This window comes from Centropristis striata, chromosome 10, assembly GCF_030273125.1.
Source record: "Centropristis striata isolate RG_2023a ecotype Rhode Island chromosome 10, C.striata_1.0, whole genome shotgun sequence".
Classification (NCBI taxonomy): domain Eukaryota; kingdom Metazoa; phylum Chordata; class Actinopteri; order Perciformes; family Serranidae; genus Centropristis; species Centropristis striata.
This window is the reverse complement of record NC_081526.1, coordinates 36,126,015-36,151,774: the sequence shown is the minus strand read 5'-3', so window position 1 is coordinate 36,151,774 and position 25,760 is coordinate 36,126,015. Positions and strand designations below refer to the sequence as shown.

The window sequence follows — 25,760 nt, the reverse complement described above, 5'->3', positions numbered from 1 at the left end:
CAAACAAATTAACAATGCATTTAAAATATGCTCTATTATTACATTAAAGAAGAGATAACTGCTCATTATTCATCATCACATTGTTGCAGTGAGAGATGATCCAGTCAGGACACAAAACGAAGAAAGCACAACAGTTAGAACAATACATTACTGTGTTTTTCCAAACAGCTTCTTCAGGTGTTTATAAATTTCTTTCATTTGTAGTCCGTACATGATAGGATTAAAGAGAGGTTGATACATTACCATTTGTAATGACATTATTAATCTTATAGTTTTTGGAAAATCCAAATTCAGCTGAGCTGTAAGGACATCATACACACACAAACAGGAGAAGTTGAATAAAACTATGAGGTGAGGTAAACATGTCTGTGCAGCTTTTTTTCTGACTTCTCTGCCACTTCGATAGGTTATTAAAAATATCCTGGTGTATGTGAAAAGTATGAAAAGCACAGGGATAACTGCAACATTCAGCAAAATTAACATATCAACTATAATGTGTGCTTTTCTTTCCACACATTGAAGTTTATAAATTGTATTATCACAAAAAACTCCTTCTGAAGTAAACCTGCAGAGTTTTTGATTAGCACTCAAACTTGTTGTAACAGCCATTTGTGGGGCTGGCAGAATCCAAGCTGAAACTAAGAACAAAGTAACATTTGTTTTTGTCATGATGGTTGGATATCGTAGAGGTTTACATATAGACACATATCTGTCATAAGACATGGCTGCCAACAGTAAAAACTCTGAAGATCCGAAAGAGTAAAATACATGAAACTGAAACAGACATGCAGAATATGAAATCCTCCGTTTATCAGATAAAATATCAGTCAGAAGCTTTGGGTATACAGTAGAGCTGAAAAGAACAGAGTTCAGTAGCAAAGCTGCAATGAAAATGTACATGGGTTCATGGAGGTTTTGGTGAATACAAATAAGATACACAATAACATAATTACTGCATATTATGAGAATATATACTATGAATAACAACACAAAATAAACATATCTGTATTTCTCCAGTTCCACGTATCCACCAAGAGTTATGAATGTTACATTTAATTTATTTTCCATTGATGTTGTTTAAAAAATGAGGCACATCATAAAGAAAGAACAGAGGTAAACATGTCACCTGAGAGTGTTTTTCATTTACCTTAAAACACACAGTTTGTGAGTGTTCATCTCCAGAACAAAGTAAGCTGTCTGTAAGAGTCTGTGCCCAGTTATTTTTTTATCATATTGCTTTTTTCCTCCATGGATCTCATTAAAGATCCTCAGCAGTAAGAACTAACATGTAAACAACTTAATGAAACTGTGTATACCTAAAGGCCAGAGGTGGAAAAAGTTATCGCTAAAGTTAGTTTTTTTTAATTTATTTTTTTTAATCACTCTTTTTTACACGTGGGGCACTAGATCAGACAAAATTTACTCTGAATGAGAAAATTGTACACTTATCTCTGCTATGGATTTACTTTTTAAAAAAGTACTATTATCCTAATCTCTCCTCTAGCCTGAGCATACAGATGCAGAAATGCTGGAGTTTCTCCTCCCAAACAAAGGCCTTTGTCAGTTGCCAGTTAAATTCCAGGAATGCGGTTTAACATCCTGTCTGCCACAACCCCTTGTCTGCAAATTTTGTCCTTACTGTCTGTAGTTCACCAACAACATCTTTTGCCTGATCCTGGCAACTAAAGACGTCTAACGTATCCAACCAACACTTACCCATCTAGAGGCTAGCTCCTAACACCACCAATACGCCGGTGTAACTTCGTCTCTCCTCCACAACACCAGACGACAGGACCCAACATCTCATCTCACAGTATCTTCCTGTCCTAGTGTCATCTGTCCTGTTGGGTTTGCTTGTTTCCTCCGCCGGCTATCAACCACGGCACCAGGCTCAACCTACCGACGCAGCTGACAGGCAGGGTCCCCAACTCTGCTTTCAGGCGGCTTCAGGCTGTGTCCACATCCTGGAAATGGCCTGCTCCACTGGTTTCACCATCCACCACCTATCCAGCCTCAACCTTCACATCTCAGATCACCTGGCTATCATCATGGACATCAATATCCCCACTCCCACCCCAAAATAGAAATTTGCGTCAGCTGCATTGTGAGCTGGGCGGCAGGCAAAGGTGGCTGGCTCTGGTGACGTGAAATGTTACCTTACTGACGTGGAGGAGCCCAAACTTGTGCCAGGGTTGGATAAGATTCGCCCTGAGATGCAATCGCAAGAATTCTGGAGGGGTCCTGAGAGTTTGCTCATCCAGTCTACATGTGTTTTGTGGACTTGGAGAAGGCTTACCACTGTGTCCCTTGGGGAGTCTTGTGGGGGGTATTGCAGGAATGTGGGGTACTGGGGTCGTTGCTACGAGCTATCCGGACCCTATATAACCAAAGTGAGAGCAGTGTCTGCATGCTCTGCACAACATCAAACACATTCCCAGTGGGTGTTGGCCATCGCCAGGGCTGTCCCTCTGTTGTGCTCAGGGTGAGGCCTTCTGCAGAAAATCCCCTTTTCAACAAGGACTTCTGAAACTCCCAGTCTTTATCTGCGCTAAAGATTAGACTATTGAACACATGTTCATTGCAATTGCCAAAGAAGACTTCCTCAGCAACAAGGAGGAGCCAGAAACTTAATTTGGACGACGGCAAATTATTGAAGCTAACTTTCTTCCGGCGCCTTTTCCAAAGGATTTCTCCCCTTCCTCCACTGGACTGTGAGTAATACTTTATAAAAACTTAAAAATTGGACATCTAATAAACACCCTAAAGGTGGGAAAAATGCCTGTCTTTGGGGATGACAAATCTCGAGGAGATTTTGGTGAAATCCACATCATTAAAAGGAAAAATCTCTGTAATTTATAGGACTTTGTTGGACCATCATAGCTCTTCCCTGACCCCACTAAGGAACATATGGCAGAGGGATATGGGATGTGCTTTTGATGAAGATCAGTGGGATACTATATGTCAGAATGTTTTTCCTCACTGTCCTGTAATAAAATGACCGAACAAAATGATAAATTCATGCATAGGATGTACCTTACCCCGTTCCGCTTAAGCAAAATGTTTCCTAACTCATCCCCCAGATGTCATCGTTGTAAAGCAGGTAAAGGGTCAATTATGCATGTTTTTTGAGAGTGCAGAAAATTAAAACATTTCTGGCAGGCGGTACATGACCTAACTGTTAAGGTTGTGGAAACTCCGCTGGACATTACACCAACACGGTACCTCTTTGGTACGGAATTGGAGAAGACAATTGGACACAACACGCAGCAAGAGGATTATCATTATGTCCTTTATAGCAAAGAAATGCTTCTTGCTCAACTGGAATCAACAAAGACCCCGATCATTTAATTTGTTTAAACAAATCCTAAATGAAACTTTAAGACTGGAACAACGCACATATGCCCTAAAGAATAAGGGGGATGACTTCCGGAGGATATGGGGACCGCTTATGGACCTCTGACACTACCATACCATAACAGGGTTTGGCATGCTTATATCACATTCACAAAGGATGAACTGTGAACTATGACCATGGACTGATTTGATTTAATTGGGTGTATTTTTTTTTGTTGTTGTACGTTTTGTACTGTTTTTGTTTTTTTTCTATTCCCTTATTTCCTTAATTGTCTGTTACATTACTAAAATATTACAAAATAAATAAAAAGATAATTGGAAAAAAAAAGTCCTCAATAAACTTCTGTACATCCAGAACTCTGATGCCCATCTGCTCAACCACAACCACTCTGGGGAGACCAAGCATTTTCTATAGCTGCTCCCACATTCTGGAATTCCGTGCCGAAACACATCCTTGATTGTACTGACCTGCCCACCTTCAAAAAACTCACAGAAATTAACTTTACTTTTTGTGTGTGTGTGTGTTATGTCTCTGAGTTCTTTCTGACTGTGCTTTTAAACTGTTTTTAGAATGTGTTGAAACACAAATACTTGAGTCAGCATATTTTAGAGCACATCATGGGATCAACAGTGACACCGGGCGCCATTAGATGCTTTTTGTGCATGATGGGCCTTGTGTTTTGCAGCAGGAATATTTTTTAAAATTCATCAAAAATCTAATTCAATTAATAGAAATATATATACATGCATATTTATCTGTAATACAGCTAAAGCATGAATCACCCCACGTAGCCTTTTATTGGCTGAGCATGGCAGCAGTGACCTGTCCCACAGCAAGCTAGAGACTCACATTAGCAGGGTCTGTCTTAACCAATCACTCAATCAAACACTGAACAAACCTGATAATAAACGATAATAATAAACAGGAACCAGCGACAGGTTGTTTGCACGACTAGTTGTCTATGTTTCCCTCTCTGTGTGCTGCAGGTAAACATCTCTGGGACATGGTATATGAGTAGCCTGGCTAACACCAGACTAATCACAAATGAGATTAGTCTGGACACCAGCAATTCATTTCTCCGTAGACGAGGCGTGGTTTAGGATCCTTCTGAGCCGTTTATTGGGCGCTTAGAATGTCTATCAAAAGCGTCTGTAGGTAGCTCTTAGCCAATCGTATCAGTTATACCAGATGACGTAGTAGAGCGACAGAAATTTATGTTTGTTGTGTGTGTGTCCGTGAGAGTGTGTTGTTTGCTGCTTTGCTTCTCCTGTTCTCGCTTTCTGCAAGATTATTTATTTTCACGTTTTATACCCCCTCATGCCATTCAGCCACACACATCCACTGATTTTATGGGCAATAAACAAGCTGCTGCGGGTCTCTGGCGGCTCCGATGTCCCCCGGCTCGTAGTGAGATCACCGGCGTCACGGTAGCGGGGCTAATAGCTAATAGCCCCGCTACCGTAACGCCGTAACGGTAACGTAACGCTACCGATATTAGCCCCGCTACCGTAATGGAGGTGATCTCGCTACGAGCCGGGGGACAGCGGAGCCGCTGAGAGACCTTTCGCCTTTCAACTTTCGCTCTAAACTATTTAAAACACCATCTACAGCTAAAGAGAGGTTCGCGTCTGCTGCAGCCATGTTGGATCTGTAAGAAAACTACAAGCTTCCGTCTGCCGAGTAGTACGCGTCATCGTCTTGCCGTCCCTCCCCGTTCTGTGATTGGATCCCTAAAACAGGGCTAAGAAACCTCTCTGGGGGCGTCCCGGTGGCTCACACTGGTAGAGCGCTTGCCATGTAGGCTGAGGCCTTGCTGCGGCGGAGCTGGGTTCAAATCCGGCCTGAGCTCCCTTTGCCGCATGTCTTCCCCTCTGTCACCCCCTTTCACTCTGTCACTGTCAATAAAGCATAAAAATGCCTAAAAAATAATCTTTCAAAAAAAAAAAAAAAGAAACCTCTCTGGTTGCCAGCCTGCCTGGAGGTTCGAAATGAAATTTGAGCGCGCAAGGCAGTATGGGTATACCCAGGCTAGTATATGAGTACATGAATGGCTTTCATGATACAGTTCTGTTGTGCTGTAAATAAAAAGCTTGACTGTTTTTGGATTATATCATTTTTAACTATGTTTGCATTGATATACAAACATGTTGTGTTTGCAAACAGTGTCAGACAACATTATAATTTAAGTTAAGTGGGTATTTCAGTGCATTTATCAAACAAATTAACAATGCATTTAAAATATGCTCTATTATTACATTAAAGAAGAGATAACTGCTCATTATTCATCATCACATTGTTGCAGTGAGAGATGATCCAGTCAGGACACAAAACGAAGAAAGCACAACAGTTAGAACAATACATTACTGTGTTTTTCCAAACAGCTTCTTCAGGTGTTTATAAATTTCTTTCATTTGTAGTCCGTACATGATAGGATTAAAGAGAGGTTGATACATTACCATTTGTAATGACATTATTAATCTTATAGTTTTTGGAAAATCCAAATTCAGCTGAGCTGTAAGGACATCATACACACACAAACAGGAGAAGTTGAATAAAACTATGAGGTGAGGTAAACATGTCTGTGCAGCTTTTTTTCTGACTTCTCTGCCACTTCGATAGGTTATTAAAAATATCCTGGTGTATGTGAAAAGTATGAAAAGCACAGGGATAATTGCAACATTCAGCAAAATTAACATATCAACTATAATGTGTGCTTTTCTTTCCACACATTGAAGTTTATAAATTGTATTATCACAAAAAACTCCTTCTGAAGTAAACCTGCAGAGTTTTTGATTAGCACTCAAACTTGTTGTAACAGCCATTTGTGGGGCTGGCAGAATCCAAGCTGAAACTAAGAACAAAGTAACATTTGTTTTTGTCATGATGGTTGGATATCGTAGAGGTTTACATATAGACACATATCTGTCATAAGACATGGCTGCCAACAGTAAAAACTCTGAAGATCCGAAAGAGTAAAATACATGAAACTGAAACAGACATGCAGAATATGAAATCCTCCGTTTATCAGATAAAATATCAGTCAGAAGCTTTGGGTATACAGTAGAGCTGAAAAGAACAGAGTTCAGTAGCAAAGCTGCAATGAAAATGTACATGGGTTCATGGAGGTTTTGGTGAATACAAATAAGATACACAATAACATAATTACTGCATATTATGAGAATATATACTATGAATAACAACACAAAATAAACATATCTGTATTTCTCCAGTTCCACGTATCCACCAAGAGTTATGAATGTTACATTTAATTTATTTTCCATTGATGTTGTTTAAAAAATGAGGCACATCATAAAGAAAGAACAGAGGTAAACATGTCACCTGAGAGTGTTTTTCATTTACCTTAAAACACACAGTTTGTGAGTGTTCATCTCCAGAACAAAGTAAGCTGTCTGTAAGAGTCTGTGCCCAGTTATTTTTTTATCATATTGCTTTTTTCCTCCATGGATCTCATTAAAGATCCTCAGCAGTAAGAACTAACATGTAAACAACTTAATGAAACTGTGTATACCTAAAGGCCAGAGGTGGAAAAAGTTATCGCTAAAGTTAGTTTTTTTTTTTTTTTTAATCAGTCTTTTTTACACATGGGGCACTAGATCAGACAAAATTTACTCTGAATGAGAAAATTGTACACTTATCTCTGCTATGGATTTACTTTTTAAAAAAGTACTATTATCCTAATCTCTCCTCTAGCCTGAGCATACAGATGCAGAAATGCTGGAGTTTCTCCTCCCAAACAAAGGCCTTTGTCAGTTGCCAGTTAAATTCCAGGAATGCGGTTTAACATCCTGTCTGCCACAACCCCTTGTCTGCTAATTTTGTCCTTACTGTCTGTAGTTCACCAACAACATCTTTTGCCTGATCCTGGCAACTAAAGACGTCTAACGTATCCAACCAACACTTACCCATCTAGAGGCTAGCTCCTAACACCACCAATACGCCGGTGTAGCTTTGTCTCTCCTCCACAACACCAGACGACAGGACCCAACAGCTCATCTCACTGTATCTTCCTGTCCTAGTGTCATCTGTCCTGTTGGGTTTGCTTGTTTCCTCCGCCGGCTATCAACCACGGCACCAGGCTCAACCCACTGAGGCAGCTGACAGGCTGGGTCCCCAACTCTGCTTTCAGGCGGCTTCAGGCTGTGTCCACATCCTGGAAATGGTCTGCTCCACTGGTTTCACCATCCACCACCCATCCAGCCTCAACCTTCACATCTCAGATCACCTGGCTATCATCATGGACATCAATATCCCCACTCCCAACCCAAAATAGAAATTGGCGTCAGCTGCATTGTGAGCTGGGCGGGAGGCAAAGGCGGCTGGCTCTGGTGACGTGAAATGTTACCTTACTGACGTGGAGGAGCCCAAACTTGTGCCAGGGTTGGATAAGATTCGCCCTGAGATGCAATCGCAAGAATTCTGGAGGGGTCCTGGGAGTTTGCTCATCCAGTCTACATGTGTTTTGTGGACTTGGAGAAGGATTACCACTGTGTCCCTTGGGGAGTCTTGTGGGGGGTATTGCAGGAATGTGGGGTACTGGGGTCGTTGCTACGAGCTATCCGGACCCTATCTAAACAAAGTGAGAGCAGTGTCTGCATGCTCTGCACAACGTCAAACACATTCCCAGTGGGTGTTGGCCATCGCCAGGCCTGTCCCTCTTTTGTGATCTTGACACGTGAATCTTGGGTTCATTTGTGATTTTAAACTGGTAAGTAGTAAATACAGCAGCATTTCCATTCACCGCCCAAAATGGCTCGTCACCCCATTTTGGTTCTCTGACGAGGGACAGCCAGATGTCTCTTCTCCCATTCTGCCTGGCTCACAGATGAGTTCATTGGTCAGGGGACCAATGACACCATAGGCGGTCTACTGTAAAAGGCCTAGCACCCCCTGTCTTCCTTCTCTCTCTTAATTGCTTGCCAAAGCAGCAACACCTCAATCTCCCTCAGAAGGAGACCCAGAGGCCTGGATTCACCAGTCACCTCTTCCCTCGCCTCCTGCAGAGCCCTGCTAAGGGTGAGGCCTTCTGCAAAAAATCTCCTTTTCAACAAGGACTTCTGAAACTCCCAGTCTTTATCTGCGCTAAAGATTAGACTATTGAACACATGTTCATTGCAATTGCCAAAGAAGACTTCCTCAGCAACAAGGAGGAGCCAGAAACTTAATTTGAACGACAGCAAATTATTGAAGCTAACTTTCTTCCGGCGCCTTTTCCAAAGGATTTCTCCCCTTCCTCCACTGGACTGTGAGTAATGTAACTGGGCCTAGATAAGAAAATCAGCAGGGATTTTAGTACAATGTATTGACCTGTAATCAATGATGTGGTTTATGTGTGTTTTTAAGTATTAATGTTGTGATATTCGTGTAGCTACATCATCTAAAGTTGTATGTAAATCTTGCTTGAAACAGTCAGTCGTACATGCAAACTAACTCCACAAACTTATTTGATTTGCTCACACACTGATTTACATACAATATACTTTAAATTGGCCTTGAACGAGCACACACCTTGTAGACATGGCACATGGCCATTGTCCTCCAAGGCATTGGAGATAGGGTGAGGAGCTCAGACTTCCGGAGAGAGCTTGGAGTAGAGCTGCTGCTCCTTCACGTCGAAAGGTGAGGTGAGGTTGTTTGGGCATCTGGTAAGGAGGCCTCCCGTGCGCCTCCTGTTAGAGGTGTTCTGGGCACGTCTAGCTGGTAGGAGGCCCTTGGGAAGACCTAGAACACGGATTAGGGATTATATCTCTCTCCTGGCCTGGGATTGCCACCCTCTACTCAATAAAATCATACCTCTGAAACAGACAGCAATGCATCAACAACTACACCTCCTCCACTGCTCCTACCTCCCAAGGCGTCCCCCAGGGTTCAGTGCTTGGTTCCTTCCTGTTCATTCTCTATATACTCTCACTCTGCAACATCATAATCTTGTTACGGCTCCACCCGCACCCTCCTTCTCTGCCCCTTCACACCCCTCTGTTCCGGCCTCATCCACTCCCAGCACCTCAGCTCGCTCCCAGCGTGCACTCCACAGACACAGCTGCAACAGGTTGAGTTGACGAGGTGAATGAGCTTACAGCCGGATCACTGCACACCTGCAGCCACTCTCCAATCAACCCCTCTGCCTACAAAACTCCAGCTCTCCTGCCAGTCATTGCCAGATCTTCCCTGATGGTTACCTGGCAAGTACCTAGTAGAGACGCAAGCTCCCTGCGAAGTGTTTTTTGCTGTTGCCTTTTTGCCTTTTGACCTTTTTTGCCTCCTTGCCTTGCTCCTCTCTCATGTTCAACCTCTCTTCCCACAGATCTCCCCTCTCCAGCAGTGATCTGGCTTGCCTGCCCGTCAACCAGCCCAGTCACCTCACCTGCTTTTCACCTCCAGCTCCCCTCCGGCTCCCCTCCAGCTCACCCAGCCTTTCCCCTTCACATCACCCTGCAAATAAAACCCTGAACTCCACTAAACCCTGCCTCCTGTGTTGTGCGCTTGAGCCTCTCCCCGCAAGCCCTAACAAATCTGCCATGGCTACCGTTTTCACTGCTACACCGACAACATCCAACTTTACATTTCCACCAAAAGTAATTTCACACTGGCCAATTGCCTCACAGACATCAAATCCTGGATCCAACTACCTTCAACTTGTCACACTGCAGTGAGGTGGTGTTTTATTTTGTTATTTCCTGTTTTATTTTGAAATTGCAACTCTCCTCTCGTTTCAGGTCACTTGCCCTTCCCCATGTGTTGTCTGTCTGATTGTCTCCCCTAATTACCGATTGTGTTCACCTGGTGCTCCCTTCCCCCGACCCCTGACCCCGTCACCATACCAGCCAGTTATGTCATTTTTGCCACAGCTTGTCTTGTTTTCGCCTTTTGGATTCCTCGCAAGATTGATTTTTCTTTGTAATTTATTAGTTAAGCGCAGTTCTTAGTTTCATAGCCTTTTGAGTCAACAGTTTTGTTTTGTCTACTTTTTGGAGTGATTTTGTGTTCTTTACTATTCGTCGCCTTTAGTCCTGATCCAGTTTTTCAGTGTTTAAGTAGAATCTTTTATTTTTCCTATGAGGCTTTGTTCCTCCCTTTTGGAGCGCCTTTTGTTTGTAGGTGTTAGTATTTAATAGTTTTCTCCTCAAGAGTTTAGTTTTTCCGCCTTATCTCAGATTAGGATTTATACATTTAGTTTTCAGTGTAGATAGGTTCTGTGTTTTTCCTCCTTTTGGAGCGACTTTTCTTTGTTTAGTTTTTACTCAGAGTCAGGTGTTTCATAGCCCTTTTCTGAGGACTTACCCTGCTGATAAATGATCTTCATCAGTTCCAACATCTGTTTGCCAAGGGTACACTCAAGTCCGAGACAGGATTTTTATAAATACTTAAAAATTCGACATCTAATAAACACCCTGAAGGTGGGAAAAATGCCTGTCTTTGGGGCTGACAAATCTCCAGGAGATTTAGGTGAAATCCACATCATTAAAAGGAAAAATTTCTGTAATTTATAGGACTTTGTTGGACCATCATAACTCTTCCCTGACCCCACTAAGGAACATATGGCAGAGGGATATGGGATGTGCTTTTGATGAAGATCAGTGGGATACTATATGTCAGAATGTTTTTCCTCACTGTCCTGTAATAAAATGACCGAACAAAATTATAAATTCATGCATAGGATGTACCTTACCCCTTAAGCAAAATGTTTCCTAACTCATCCCCCGGATGTCATCGTTGTAAAACAGGTAAAGGGTCAATTATGCATGTGTTTTGGGAGTGCGCCATTAGATGCTTTTTGTGCATGATGGGCCTTGTGTTTTGCAGTAGGAATATTTTTTAAAATTCATCAAAAATCGAATACAATTAATAGAAATATATATACATGCATATTTATCTGTAATACAGCTAAAGCATGAATCACCCCATATAGCCTTTTATTGGCTGAGCATGGCAGCAGTGACCTGTCCCACAGCAAGCTAGAGACTCACATTAGCAGGGTCTGTCTTAACTAACCACTCAATCAAACACTGAACAAACCTGATAATAAACAATAATAATGAACAGGAACCAGCGACAGGTTGTTTGCATGACTAGTTGTCTGTGTTTCCCTCTCTGTGTGCTGCAGTTGCATGCTGCAGGTAAACATCTCTGGGACATGGTATATAATCACATGAATGGCTTTCATGATACAGTTCTGTTGTGCTGTAAATAAAAAGCTGGACTGTTTTTGGATTGTATCATTTTAACTATTTTAACATTGATATAAAAACATTTTGTGTTTTCAAACAGTGTCAGACAACATTGTAATTTAAGTTGCGTGGGTACTTTCAGTGCATTTATCAAAGAAATTAACAATGCATTTAAAATATGCTCTATTATTATATTACAAAAGAGAAGGTTGGTTTAAGTGTAAATACATTGGAAATTGTTGCCTTAACAGAACAACCTCTTGAGGTGTTTATAAATTTCTTTCATTTGTAGTCCGTACATGATCGGATTAAAGAGAGGGTGATACATTACCATTTGCAACGACATTAATAAACTTACAGTTTTTGGAAAGTCCAAACTCACTTGAGCCGTAATAACATCATACAAGCACAAACAGGAGAAATTGATTAAAACTATGAGGTGAGGTAAACATGTCTGTGCAGCTTTTTTTCTGACTTCTCTGCCACTTCGATAGGTTATTAAAAATATCCTGGTGTATGTGAAAAGTATGAAAAGCACAGGGACAACTGCAACATTCAGCAAAATTAACATATCAACTATAATGTCTGCTTTTCTTTCCACACAATGAAGTTTATAAATTGTATTTTTACAAAAAACTCCTTCTAAAGTTAAGCTGCAGAGTTTTTTATTTGCACTCAAACCAGCTACAACAGCGACCTGAGGGGCTGGCAGAATCCAAGCTGAAACTAAGAACATATTTACAGTTGTTTTTGTCATGATGGTTGGATATTGCAGGGGTTTACAGATAGACACATATCTGTCATAAGACATGGCTGCCAACAGTAAAAACTCTGAACCTCCTAAAGAGTAAAATATTTGAAACTGAAACAGACAGGCAGAATATGAAATCCTCAGTTTATCAGATAAAATATCAGTCAGAAGCTTTGGGTACACAGTAGAGCTGAAAAGAACAGAGTTCAGTAGCAAAGCTGCAATGAAAATGTACATGGGTTCATGGAGGTTTTGGTGAATCCAGATAAGATACACAATAACATAATTACTGCATATTATGAGAATATATACTATGAATAAAATCACAAAATAAACGTATCTGTATTTCTCCATTTCCACATATCCACCAAGAGTTATGAATGTTACATTTGATTTATTTTCCATTGATGTTGTTAAAAAAAATGAGGCACATCATGAAGAAAGAACAGAGGTAAACATGTCACCTGAGAGTGTTCATCTCTGCTGTTGGAGTCTGTGCAAAATTCTTTTTTATCAGATTGCTTTTTTCCTCTATGGATCTCATTAAAACCGCTCAGCAATAACAACTATCATGTAAACAACTTAATGAAAGTGTGGATACCTAAAGGCCAGTTGTTTTTTTCAAACTTTTCTTTTTACACACCGCACTAGATCAAAACAAACTTATTCTAAATTACATATTTGGCCACTTGTTACTGGTATGGATTTATTTTTTTGTGCCTTAATCTATCCTCTTGCCTGAGTATTCAAATGCAGCCACTTGGAGTTCCTCCTCTCAAACTAGAAGACAGAAAAGCAGCCGTTTTGTAAATGGAGACCTAGAGATTTTGTGTAATACAGTCAAGGGCAAAGTCATTATTTTTTGTAACTTGTTGTAAATTCAGCTAATGTCAGCCCCGTGTCTCTGGCCAGGCCTCTACAGAGTGACATAGATCTGTCCTGTTACGTCAATGAGTAGAATAGACTCTAAAATGTAAGTTCTTTTTTCCACGGCCATGTCTGTAGTTAGGCAGCTCAGTATCCGCTCTACTGGCAGTTGTTAATTATTAAATCATACCGATCTTAAATGAGACAGAGAGGCAAGGCACAGTATGTTTAACTTCTCAGACAATTTACATAGAAGAAGTAATATTTCACATATACTGTGGGACAGATGGGACGTGAACTTTACCATCTGTGAATTTGTCAAATTCGTGAAAAATGTCAGGAACACAAGAGTAAACAGGATGCACAATATCTTATATTGCTATCCCTCATATGGAGGTACGAAAATAATGTTCAAAGGGTTGAAAAGTGGGATTAGATGGCTATCAGAATTATTCAAAATGACTGTAAATAATTATTAATTTTAATGAAATATGATATGTCTTGATTTACTCAAGTCAACTCAAAATGGGACCCAAATCAGTCTAATTTTATTTCCAATTTGGAACTCTGACTAATAATTAACTTAATAATAATAATAATAATAATAATAATAATTAAATCTCCATATTAACATTTTAACAAAGGTTGAAGCAATTTGGAATTTGTTTCAAAGAAGATGTTGGCATCTCACTCATTCATGTGCAACATTAAATGGACAGCGAGTATATTCCAAAAAGATATTCGTAAAGCAAACAAAATACACAACATCTAATCGAAAGCCTATTTACAGTGTAACAATGTGGGAGACAGATAGTGATGTGAATGCTTGTGTGGCTGTCCAGGGTTTGGTTAGGACAGATAAAGGAGCAGGTAAAATCAAAATGGCGTGCAGTCTTTTGTCTTGGTAGAACAAAATGACCATGCTAACTTTGAATCTGTGTCTGTTAAAAAGGTCAATTTCAAGTGTACTGAATGTGAGTTATTGTAGCAGACCCAAGTAGCTTGACTCCTGAGGAAGCTCAACAGAGCGAAACATCGAGTCACCAGACAGCTACTTTTTGGCTTCTACCTCTATGGTTATTTAACGATTTTATCAGCCCAGTGTTTTTATGGATTAGAAATGTTTGTTTCCTTGCTAAAGCTCTTAACTCCAACTATGGGCTAGACCAACAGACCTCCTTCCTGTGTAGTTAATAGTTCCTGTGGAACTATTAATTTAAAATACTGTTCTTATGATTCCCCCTCCCCCTTCCCCTTTTAGAAAAAACATTATTCTCTGTGAATACCATTTTAATATCCGTTCCATTTAATTTTTTAAAATTTATTTATTTCTAGGTTTTATTTTCTATTTTTTCCACTTGTTTTAACCTTTTCATTTCGTGTGTTTTTACTTGAACAGGCTTTTTTATCGAACTATGTTGTTCAGTGTTCGAGAACTCCCAGACCCCCCTGAAAATAAACGCATTTCTGCATTTCCACCTGTCTAAATCCCATGATATGCATATAATTATGTACTTGCATAATTCTGTTTGAGTGTGTGTAAATAGTTTTTTTATATATATGTTTTTTTAAATATACATATATATACAGAAGCTTGTTGAAATTTTATAACACAATATAGACTTCTTACACAGACATACACGACACAAAACACATTTTTGCATGATTACACATATTTATTTTTTTATTGTGTTTTTTTAGAGTTTCTGCAGTCTGATTGTCGGTGGCATCCAACGCTCCCTCTGGTGAAGTAAAAAACACCATAGAAATTTTACATTCATCAGGCGGAAAATTATAAATTAAGAATCATAAAAATAATGGAAAGCAACAATAAAATAATATCCTGGGTATTACAATGACCTGATTGCAAACTGGTGAAGCTTATCCACTTTTCACACCAAAAAAAACCAATGCATGGTGGCTCATTTTATTTCTTTTCTATATCATCTTTTTATTGTTTTTTTATTGCTATTTTATTGGTTTATTTTAAACATATTTTTAATTATAAAAGGAGTGCTTTTATCATATGAGGAAGTTTTACAAGATTTTAAGAAATAGCCTGAGCCAGAGCATGTGGCAAAATGGGCTCCCTGTTTTGCCACCCTTTCTCCCCTTGAAACCAAACTGAATTTGTTAGTTGGTAAAGGCCTGGTTTCTGACTAACAATACATTTCAAATGACATGGCTAAATAAACATCACAACAGTAGTACTGAACAAACACACATCAAACGAACGAACATTACTTATAAATAAAATCCAGATAAACACAACTGTAATGAAATGGTTTGAGATAACTAACATAGTTGATCATCAGGTTTAGGCAGTATAATTCCAATATTACTGTATAATACGTGTGTTTTATTTACTAAATTATTTGTTGATGCAGTTTTAAGACCAAACCAGTGTGGTGTGGTTCTATTTTTTACTGCTGGAAAGAATTATAAGCCTCTCCTTTCTCTTACAGAGAACACTCTCTTTCCAAAATTAAACCCATTGGTACTTTATGTTAATTTCTTGGGTCCTGTGTGCCTACAGATTGCATTTTCACGACATCACACTGCTCTGAGATGATATGGATTCATAATTATAAAAGAACTTTGACAGAAACAAAAGTGTGTTTTGTCGTTTTTTGTTATAATAAATCACATACATTGACTGCCAAAACAAATCATCCACATGCTGATGCTTTCAAGGCTGTTCATTAAAATATTGACATTGATATTAGTGTATTTGTTGCTTACAGATTGCAACCCACCTCTTCCTTTATTTCTCTTTTTATCTGGATCAATAAAGATAAAGATAATGTCTTGTCTTTTATCTTTTCATGTTTTCAGGACATTATAAACTTTAGCAGATCACTCAGGGACATTACTGGCCACAGGTTTCTATGATCTATCTATCTAAACAAAGACAGCACAACAGTTAGAACAATACATTACTGCGATTTTCCAAACAGCCTCTTGAGGTGTTTATAAATGTCTTTCATTTGTAGTCCGTATATGATCGGATTAAAGAGAGGATGATACGTTACTACTTGCAGAAACATTACTAAACGTACAGTTTTGGAAATATCAGTTTCCAGTCGAGATAGAAGAACATCAAATGCACTCAAACAGGAGAAGTTGATTAAAACCAGCAGGTGAGGTAAACACGTCTGTGCAGCTTTTTTTCTGACTTCTCTGCCACTTCGATGGGTTATTAACAGTATCCTGGTGTATGTGAAAAGTATGAAGAGGATGGGGAGAAGAATATCACTTCCAAAAACGATCAAGCCAATAATATTCAGCAGTCTTGAAGGCACACAGTGAAGTTTTTGAACTGTGCTGTTGCAAATTATTCCATTCAAATGAAAGCTGCAGAGTTTTTTATTTGCACTCAGCAACGTTGTCAGTGACAACTGACACGCAGGCAGAATCCAAGCTAAAATCATGAACATATTAACAGTTGTTTTTGTCATGATGGTTGGATATTGTAGAGGTTTACATATAGACACAAATCTGTCATAAGACATGGCTGCCAACAGAAAAAACTCTGAACAACCAAGACAGTAATATATTAACCACTGGAAGAGACAAGCTGGGTAAGAAATGATCTGTTTCTTTGATAAAAAGTCAATCAGAATCTTTGGGTACACAGCCGAGCTGTAAAGAACAGAGTTCAGTAACAAAGCTGCAATAAAAATGTACATAGGTTCATGGAGGGATTTGTGAATCACGATGATGCACACAATAGTAGAATTACTGCAAATGATTAGAATATATGCTGTAAACATGATCACAAAATAAAGATATCTATATTTGTGCACTTCCACATGTCCATCAAAAGTAATATATGTTAGATTTGATTCTTTAGCCATTGAGGTTGTTTAAAACTAAACATTTAAATGAATGAAAAGGTACTTTTCTAGAAGTCTCACATAACTTTCATCAGATTGTCTCATCAGTCATCGCTACCTGCTGGGCAATGCTGCAGTCAGACAGAAACACACAAGCTGGATCTGTTTAAATCAGTTGGAGGTTTTTATTAGACTGCTTCCACCTCCCAGGATCTCATTAAACAGATTACAAAAAAAAACTACAAAACGTACAGTTGCATTTTCATGACATCACACTGCTCTGAGATGATATGGATTCATAATTATAAAAGAACTTTGACAGAAACAAAAGTGTGTTTGTCTGCTGCTCTCTTTAATTTTTTAATTTAATTTTGTTTATTTGTCTCCCTAAACAAAATATTTTTGTGTGTGTTGTGAACTTCCCCAAATATATAATTATTTTCTGCCTGTAAAAAAGTTCCCATGGGTGTTATCAATTCATGCCTTTTGTTCCTCTGGGGAGTGGTTTTGGCGTTACACCACCTAGCGCCAAAGAGCTGCGTGTGCTCAAAGTGGGTGAGTCATAAGATAAAGCGCTCTCGCTTTCTCTCTATTTATTTTCACTATTTTTTCCATTAAAAACCACAATATGTTCATATATAATGTTATGTAAGAAGCTTATGAATCTGTTGGTCAAGTTTACAATGACTTAAAATGTATAAATTTAACTTTAAATCTAGTTATGCATTCAGAGTTAGCTAACTAAGCCTTATGCTAGTTGAAACGTTTTTTATTTTATTTCTCTCTCTTTTATGCTGATTTGAAATTGTGTTATTTCATGTTTCATGTATAGTTTTATTGTGGTTTATGTGAATTTTAATTTTATTTTTCTTGTAGAGGGTGGAGAGTGGCTGTGTGGCTCCTGTGTAACGCCTGTTTTTTTTTCATTTTTCCTGTGAAGGTATGCCAGTTGTTTAATTTAGTTCATGTTCTTAATATTTTTTGCACTATAAAAAATGAGATATGTGGGTAAAATTATTTTTTTTAGACTGTGGGAGGTGTGTAAGAGAGTTTATGTATTTTCATGTTATTTATAATGTAGTATAGGCTATATCATTTATTGTGTGATATAGTGAAAGAGCTGTGTGTGCTCAAAGTGGAGGGTTATGATGAGGCCCAAGCCTTCTGATGCACATGAGAGAAAGAAGGGAGATGATGAAAAGGAAGCAAAATACAAAGGTATGTACATTGAAGCCATTATTAATAAGCAAAGCTAACGTGGCTAACTGTGTGGCTCCTGTGTAACGCCTGTGTTTTTTTTCCATTTTTCCTGTGAAGAATAAATCCCACAGATACTCAACCACGTCTCAATTATTTCAACACAACACAACGCAGTGTGAGAACAGAAAGCAGCCTGCTACAGTAACACCTTGGCTTCTGAAAACTAGTTAGATTTTTGTCCACTCTTGATTTTTTGCCTGCCTCATTTTTGCTCCTTTTGTTTCCAGTTTGCTGTTGCCTCCTGCTTCGCCCAGCCTCGCCCAGCCTACCAACCTTGCACCCCAGCTTCTCAACCTCTTTCATTAAAGAACTTAAACTGCTATCTGCCTCTCGTGTCTGCATTGTGGGTCCAGCTTCATGCTCTAGCCTTAACATTCAGTGCATCTCTCATTGCTGGACCCTCGACTTCAACAACACCTGCAACACACTTTTACATGGTGAGTACCATATTTATAATCACTCCATGGTCTTCTGGGGAAGTCCTATGTTCTGAGGGTTGGATGTTGTTGAATGTGCCTGCCTATGTGCAGAAAAAATTGAGCCTATGACGATCTGTACAAAAACAGATGTGGTCTCTGAATTTCCCCGTTAGTAACAACTGAGAGGAGGCGGAAAAAAACATGCCTGTTTTATTTATATTAGAGCTTTGACCGACAATTTAGAAAAATGTTTTTTTGTCTTTGTTTTGCTGAATTGTTTTGTTGTTGGGGGCTCATGGCGTCACCATGCCAGCAAGTGAAGGCACAGAACTTCAAACCATCAGCAGCACCCAACAAAGACAAATAGACCAACAGTTGGACAGAGTTTTTGAAATCATTCATTTATGATGAGGCCCAAGCCATCTGATGCACATGAGAGAAAGAAGGGAGATGATGAAAAGGAAGCAAAATACAAAGGTATGTACATTGAAGCCATTATTAATAAGTAAAGCTAACGTTAACTGTTAAAACTTAACTAGCAAGGTAATCCCTGTCCCTGTAATTTCTGCTGCAGTGTGACCTTGTTACCCCACAGGAGCTGAGACGATATCTGCCTCTGCTCAAGTCACAAACATGATTATTATGGAACAAGTAGTCTTGCATATCTCCACAGCACTATGTTTTTCTGCTAGAGAGGGTAAAAATAATCCAGCTTGTATTTCTTGAAACCAATCACAATCATGTTGGGTGTTTGCAAGGTCACCATCACTGTATCCTGCGCATCCAAAGTAGATAGGGGAGGGAGAGTGCTATATGAGGGATGTGAACAATGGCAGGCTTATACACACAGTCTACATCCGGTGAGTCAGACGATGTAACAAGTTGAAAAACTGAATAGCAACCCCCTAAGGCCTCGTTCAGACTGCCAGCCAAAATCCGATTTTTAGCCCATCCAGATTGGAACTGGACGTCACTCTAGACGAGACTCTGGAGACGAGGTGTCCGCAGCCGTGCCCGACTCATACGGGCCCGACGGGGGCGTCCATCCGCCCGGTTTCTCCCCTGGTGCGTCTGAGATGTTCTGCACCTCTACTGGACAGTGATAAGGCCAATATACTGAGGTGACCTGCCTCCATCATGTTTGTTGTTCTTGTTCTTGACGCCGTCGCAATTATATGACGTCAGACGCTCTGACGGCGTTACTACAGCAACCTGTCAGATCAGTCGATAATGTGGCCCAGTCTGAACAGAGCCATATCCGATTTGGACACTTGCTAAAAACAGTGTGGACAGTCAGCCCTAAAAATCTGATTTGAGTAGGAATCTGATTTGAATCAGATTCGCCTGCAGTCTGAACGCGGCCTAAGAACCTGTTGAACTGAATGCATCGGCTAGGGCAGGTCATTGATGCATTTCTGTTTGTAAAGCAGCAACATGTCGACCTGCTATTATTTGTTTCCCTTCGTCTGACTTGGAAAGTTACAATTAGCAATGGACATAAAACATTTTTATTTATGCTCTCTTTGGCTAACATCTATTTCTTTAATATTTTTTGATGCACTTAGGATATACTGGGGAAGGGAGTCAGAGTATAGACCCTTCATCTTCTTGTTGATTCAAACCAGTGAACCTCTTGCTGTGAGGTGCAAGTGCTAACCACTACACCACCATTTTGAGGATATTATCTTTCATTTCTGTTTCTCAGAATATTCTTCTCAGAGGTAGGATAATGGTCATTATAAACATTTTTCAAATGTTTGGTGATAACCTTCTCAAAATGTTTTTTTTAATGTAACATTGTTCCCCAACATACTTTTTCAGTTTCAAGTTTTTTCAATGTTCCTAGAATGTTATTTTTGAGTAGGATGACATGCCTTAAAATCATTGGTATGACAAGTGTTTTGTGGTAACATTTTGTTAAAGTATGTTAACATCATGAAAACTTTTAGGTAACACTGTCCAATGTTGTTCAATCCTTCTCTGCTGGTTGGATGTACCCACACTTGCCTGGCACCTCTCACTGTGAACGACTTATGGAGAGGAGAGAGTCCCGCCCTTTTTCAGCAGACTGGCTTCAGTACCATGCATTGAGGTAAGTCCAACTATATCCTGGTGGTGCACCTCCTGCACTAGCTCTGGTTTACCTAACCACTATAGAGGTAATGTTCCACATCCCTGGAACCAGCCTGAAATGCCAGTGGTCTAAGTAACTCTGTAGGTCATTCGGGCTGTGCCCAATCAAGCTCAGGGGTGGCTCAGTTGCCGGGTGTGGTGCTGTTTGTCTTTTTATTACATCTGTGAATGTCTCTTAGTCAGGCCCCTCCCCTGGGATCAATTTGCCTTGGGTCACCCTGATGATGATAAGATGATGATGATGACACAATGGCAATTCTTGGAGGGGTTAGAATTATATAGACAGTAGGCAGTATTAGTGGGGTTTCCACCCCTCTTGTTAGCAAAATGACCAAAATGCATGTGTCTTGTTAACTTGGCAACTTCCTGCTTCCTTCCAGTGCAGGGCAGAGGGGTTGTTTAGTTTAATATGTTATACGAATTTGCCTGATCAGAAGTCTGAAGCTCTGATAAATCAGTAGCCTAACTGTGTTGTGTATAAGTAAAAAAAAGAGACCAGACCCAAAATTGAACCTTGCCGCGCATACTCTTTATTATCTGCAAAAAAAAAACACATTTTTTTTGTAAAATCAAAGGATAATCAATTGTATCAATGCAGGAAAAGGGAAGCCTTAACTGGGCCTTCAAAGCAAGAGGCTCAAAACGACCTTTGTGTGGTAACAGAGTTGTTACAGAGGGCTGAAGAGAAATTGGAGTTAGATTAGAAACAGAGACGGTACAATTTGAATAATGACCAGGATGTGTAACAGTGATTCTGGTAGAAATAATAGAAAAGAGCATGAAGTGTCATACAGCTGGTCCATATGAGGGATATATTGGTAAAGTGCAGGCGCCCAGGTTACTCAAAAGAATTAAGCTTGAAGTTAACATGTTGTCAAAATGTAAAGCACAACAAATTAAATACATTTTGGAATACAGGCATACAGACACTTCAGTCTTAACACATTAGCCATCTGCATTAATAAAATTTAAACCAGTGAATAACATTATGTAAGTTGATCAATATATATTCAACAATACAAATAAAAATGTCATTACTTGTAAACGGGGTTAAGGTTTGGGAATTAGATTCATGACAGTAAGGTAAAATAGAGGGAAAAGTCTCAATGCAAGTTGTGAGTTGACATAGTCGAAAAAAATCAGTGTTAATACATCAAATCATTTTGGATGGAGACAGCAACTTCTTGAGGTGTTTGAAGATTTCTTTCACCTTTAGTCCATATACAACTGGATTAAAGAGAGGATAATACAAAAACGCTTGCAATGTCATTATGAAGTGTAAATCAGATCCCATATCCAATTGAACTATAAGAACATCATATAGACACAAAGAGGAAAAACTGATTAAAATGATCAGATGGGGTGTACAGGTCTGTGCAGCTTTTTTCCTGACATTTCTGTTACTTCGATAGGATATTATAAGTATTCTGGTATACGTAAAAAGTATGAAGAGTATAGGTAAAACTGCCACATTAAACAGAGTAAACATGTCAACAAAGGACCTAGCACTTGAAGTCACACAGAAAAGAGCGTAATATGTATTATTACAAAAAATTGCTTTTAAATTCAAATTACAGAGTTTCATATTTGAACTCATAATTGTTGAGACTGCAATTTCACAAGCAGGCAGAAGCCAAGCTATAGCCAAGATAATACTCACAGTGTTTTTAGTCATGATTGTGGTATATTGCAGAGGTTTGCATATAGAAACATACCTGTCATAGGCCATGGCTGCCAACAGCAAGAAATCTGAAGCACTAACAGAGTAATAAAGAAAGCATTGAAGGAGACAGGCTGAATATGATATGATCTGTTTTTCAGATAGAATGTCAATAAGCAACTTTGGGTAGACAGTAGTGCTGGTAATAGCAGAGTTCAGGAGCAAAGCTGCAATAAAAATGAACATTGGCTCATGGAGGTTCCTGTGTATCCAGATAAGGTACACAATGATAGCATTAAAGCTGATAGCTAAAATATATACTGCAAACAAATCTAAAAAGATTAAATACCTGTATATGCCCATTTCTGCATATCCATAAAGAGTTATATATGTTACATTAAATTCATGATCCATGATAAATGTTACAAATTAAACTATTGATTAATAAGACAGTTGGTATAACAAGCATACATGCTTCAATAGAGAACAGAAGTCTTACTATGAACATTGCATTTACATGGACCATGAACATGATTTTCTCATTCACGAACATATACCGGACCTTCACCTGCACCTCACGTGTTCATCGTCAGATATCAGAAAATGAACTATTTGAGACAGAAGAAATATTTAATAACATTTGTTCACCCTCCATGCATCTCATTAACTCTTTCACTAAGAGTTATCATGTAAACAACTTAATCAAACTCTGGAGGCCTGAACCCAGAGGTCTTAAACTTTGTTTGCAGGGAGTTTGTCCTCTTAACTTTTTTGTGCTCTCTTAAACAACAGTTTTCATCACAGTGCATTTAGAGCTTTTTCAGGGTTGGTGGGAGGCCCCCGATCATTGGCCTGCTTTAACAACAGTACAACACACTTACATATTCTTGGTTAATTCCAATTAGGCATACAGTGCACAACTTCATAAAAATACAGTTTGAATTCTTAAGTTCAAACTGTATTTTGGGTTCAGGCCTCAGGCCTCCAGAGTCTTACAAGCGATGATAAACAGACTGACACACTACTATGTTGTTCAACAATGTCCAGGTCCTCCTAGGGGACCCTGAGGCGTTCCCAGGCCAGGCGAGAGATATAATCCCTCCAGCATGTTTTAGGATCCTTACCAGACACCCAAACCACTTCAGTTGGCTCCTTTCAAAGTGAAGGAGCAGCGGCTCTACTCCGAGCTCCCTCCAGATGTCTGAGCTCCTCACCCTATCTCTAAGGCTGAGCCCAACCATACTACGGAGGAAACTAATTTCAGCCGATTGTATCCGTGATCTCGTTCTGTCGGTCACTACCCAAAGCTCATGACCATTGGTGCGGGCTGGAACATAAGTGCACCAGTAAATGAAGAGCTTTGCCTTCAGTGTCAGGTCCTTCTTCACCACGACGGTCGGGTACATGGCCCGCATCACTGCTGACGCTGCACGAGACCACAGTCCATCTCACGCTCCGTTCTACCCTCACTCGTGAACAAGACCCCCGAGATACTTGAACTCTTGAGGAAGTATCTCTCTCCCCACCTCAAGGGGGCAATTCACTGTTTTCCGGAAGAGAACCATGGCCTCAGACTTGGAGGTGCTGACTCTCATCCCAACTGCTTTGCACTCAGCTGTAAACCGCCCCAATGAGTGCTGGAGGTCCTGGTCTGATGAAGCCAAAAGAACCACATCATCTGCAAAAATCAGAGATGCAACTCTAACGTCACCAAACCGGATCCCTTCCTCCCCCTGGCTGCGCCTTGAGATCCTGTCCGTGAAGCCCACAAACAGAATCAGAGACAAGGGACAGCACTGAGGCCAACACCCACTGGGAACATGTTTGACATTGTGGCGGTTATGTGGACACAGCTCCCACTTTGGTTATATAGGGACTGGATAGCTCGTAGCAACGAGCCCGGTACTCCATATTCCCGCAGTAACCCCCACAAGACCCCCTGAGGGACACGGTCGTAAGCCTTCTCCAAGTCTGCAAAACACATGTTGAGTGGATGAACAGACTCCCATGACCTCTCCAGAAGTGTCATAAGGGTGAAGAGCTGGTCCGCTGTTCCACGGCCAGGATGAAAGCTGCATTGTTCCTCCTGAATCTGAGTTTCGACAATCGGCCAGAGCCCCCTTTCCAGCACCCTAGAGTAGACTTTCCCGGGGAAGCTGAGTAGTGTGATTCCATGGTAATTGGAACACACCTCCCGTCCCCCTTTTTAACAATGGGAACAACCACCCCGGTGTACCACTCCACTGGCACTGTCCCAGACCTACAAGCGACATTAAAGAGGCGTGTCAACTATGACAGCCCAACAGTGTCCAGAGCCATCAGCATCTCAGGGCAAACCTCATCCAACCCTGGCGCCTTGCCGGCAGGCACCTTCTTAACTAACTCAGCGACTTCTGCCAGGGATACTGATGAGTCTTCCCCTGAGTCTTCAGACTCAGAGTACTTTTGAGTACCTCAAAGTGGTCTTTGCTCTCCCCCGCTGAACACAGCTTGAGCCAAGCCCTGCTTTCCCTTCCTTAGTCACCCGACAGTTGCATGAACAGTTGAGGCCATGAACATAGCTCACTCCATGTCCCAAACCTCACCCGGCAAAAACAATTGAAGATCCTGCAGACATGGGCCTCTGCTAGATGTTCCCAGTTCACCCTAAATACAAGTTGAGGTTTGCCAGGTCTGTCCAGCAGCCTCCCCCGCCACCTGATCCAATTCACCACCAGGTGGTGATCAGTTGACAGCTCTGCACCTCTCTTTTACCAAGTGTCCAAAACATTGATTGTCACAGTCAGCCCCTCGTCCGCCTACTCCAGTCTCCAGCTTTCCCACCTGGTGGTGGCCCTACCCCTAATCACACACCTGTGTCTCATCACGTCATTGAGTCTGTATTTAAACCCTTTGTGTCTCTTTCCCCAGTGTTACCACCTGGTCTAACTGGGGATTTCCACCGGGTGCGGAACGGCCGCGGAACGGAACGGCTCCGCCGCGGTTTTGCTCCATCCTCTGCCTGGCGTCAATTCCACATGTCAGCTTTAGGAGATGAAAATTCCGCTGTTCTCAGCTCCACCGCGACAAGCCTTTTCTTTTCTTATCAATGGCTCCGCGGTATCGATTCGTCTGAAACACGGGAGGACACGCTGTATTTATCAAAGCTTGGTCGCTGTGCTAAGACACCGGGCCGGTTCCGAGTGAAACTGGAGAGACGCAACCCGAGACCGGATGTGCACGAAATGCGCATCGCTATGACACGCTTCTACGTTGAAAATAATGCCAGCAAAATACGCTACATCTGAACGGCC

General features: G+C 40.5%; 5 protein-coding genes across 5 annotated transcripts; all 5 read right to left on the bottom strand.

The window, feature by feature from the left end:
* Window positions 1-147: 147 nt before the first annotated feature.
* On the bottom strand, window positions 148-1,339 carry LOC131978671 (olfactory receptor 6N2-like). Its single transcript, XM_059342382.1, has one exon. The coding sequence runs from the start codon at window positions 1,066-1,068 to the stop codon at window positions 148-150; it is 921 nt and encodes a 306-aa protein (XP_059198365.1). The 5' UTR covers window positions 1,069-1,339.
* Window positions 1,340-5,715: 4,376 nt separating this feature from the next.
* On the bottom strand, window positions 5,716-6,862 carry LOC131978670 (olfactory receptor 6N2-like). The gene has a single exon (XM_059342381.1). It carries the CDS (start codon window positions 6,634-6,636, stop codon window positions 5,716-5,718), a length of 921 nt encoding a protein of 306 aa, XP_059198364.1. The 5' UTR covers window positions 6,637-6,862.
* Window positions 6,863-11,785: 4,923 nt separating this feature from the next.
* On the bottom strand, window positions 11,786-12,697 carry LOC131979264 (olfactory receptor 6N2-like). Its single transcript, XM_059343210.1, has one exon. It carries the CDS (start codon window positions 12,695-12,697, stop codon window positions 11,786-11,788), a length of 912 nt encoding a protein of 303 aa, XP_059199193.1.
* A 3,398-nt stretch (window positions 12,698-16,095) lies between these two features.
* On the bottom strand, window positions 16,096-17,016 carry LOC131979327 (olfactory receptor 6N2-like). The gene has a single exon (XM_059343274.1). The coding sequence runs from the start codon at window positions 17,014-17,016 to the stop codon at window positions 16,096-16,098; it is 921 nt and encodes a 306-aa protein (XP_059199257.1).
* Window positions 17,017-21,960: 4,944 nt separating this feature from the next.
* Window positions 21,961-22,881, bottom strand: LOC131978971 (olfactory receptor 6N2-like). The gene has a single exon (XM_059342822.1). It carries the CDS (start codon window positions 22,879-22,881, stop codon window positions 21,961-21,963), a length of 921 nt encoding a protein of 306 aa, XP_059198805.1.
* Window positions 22,882-25,760: the final 2,879 nt, after the last annotated feature.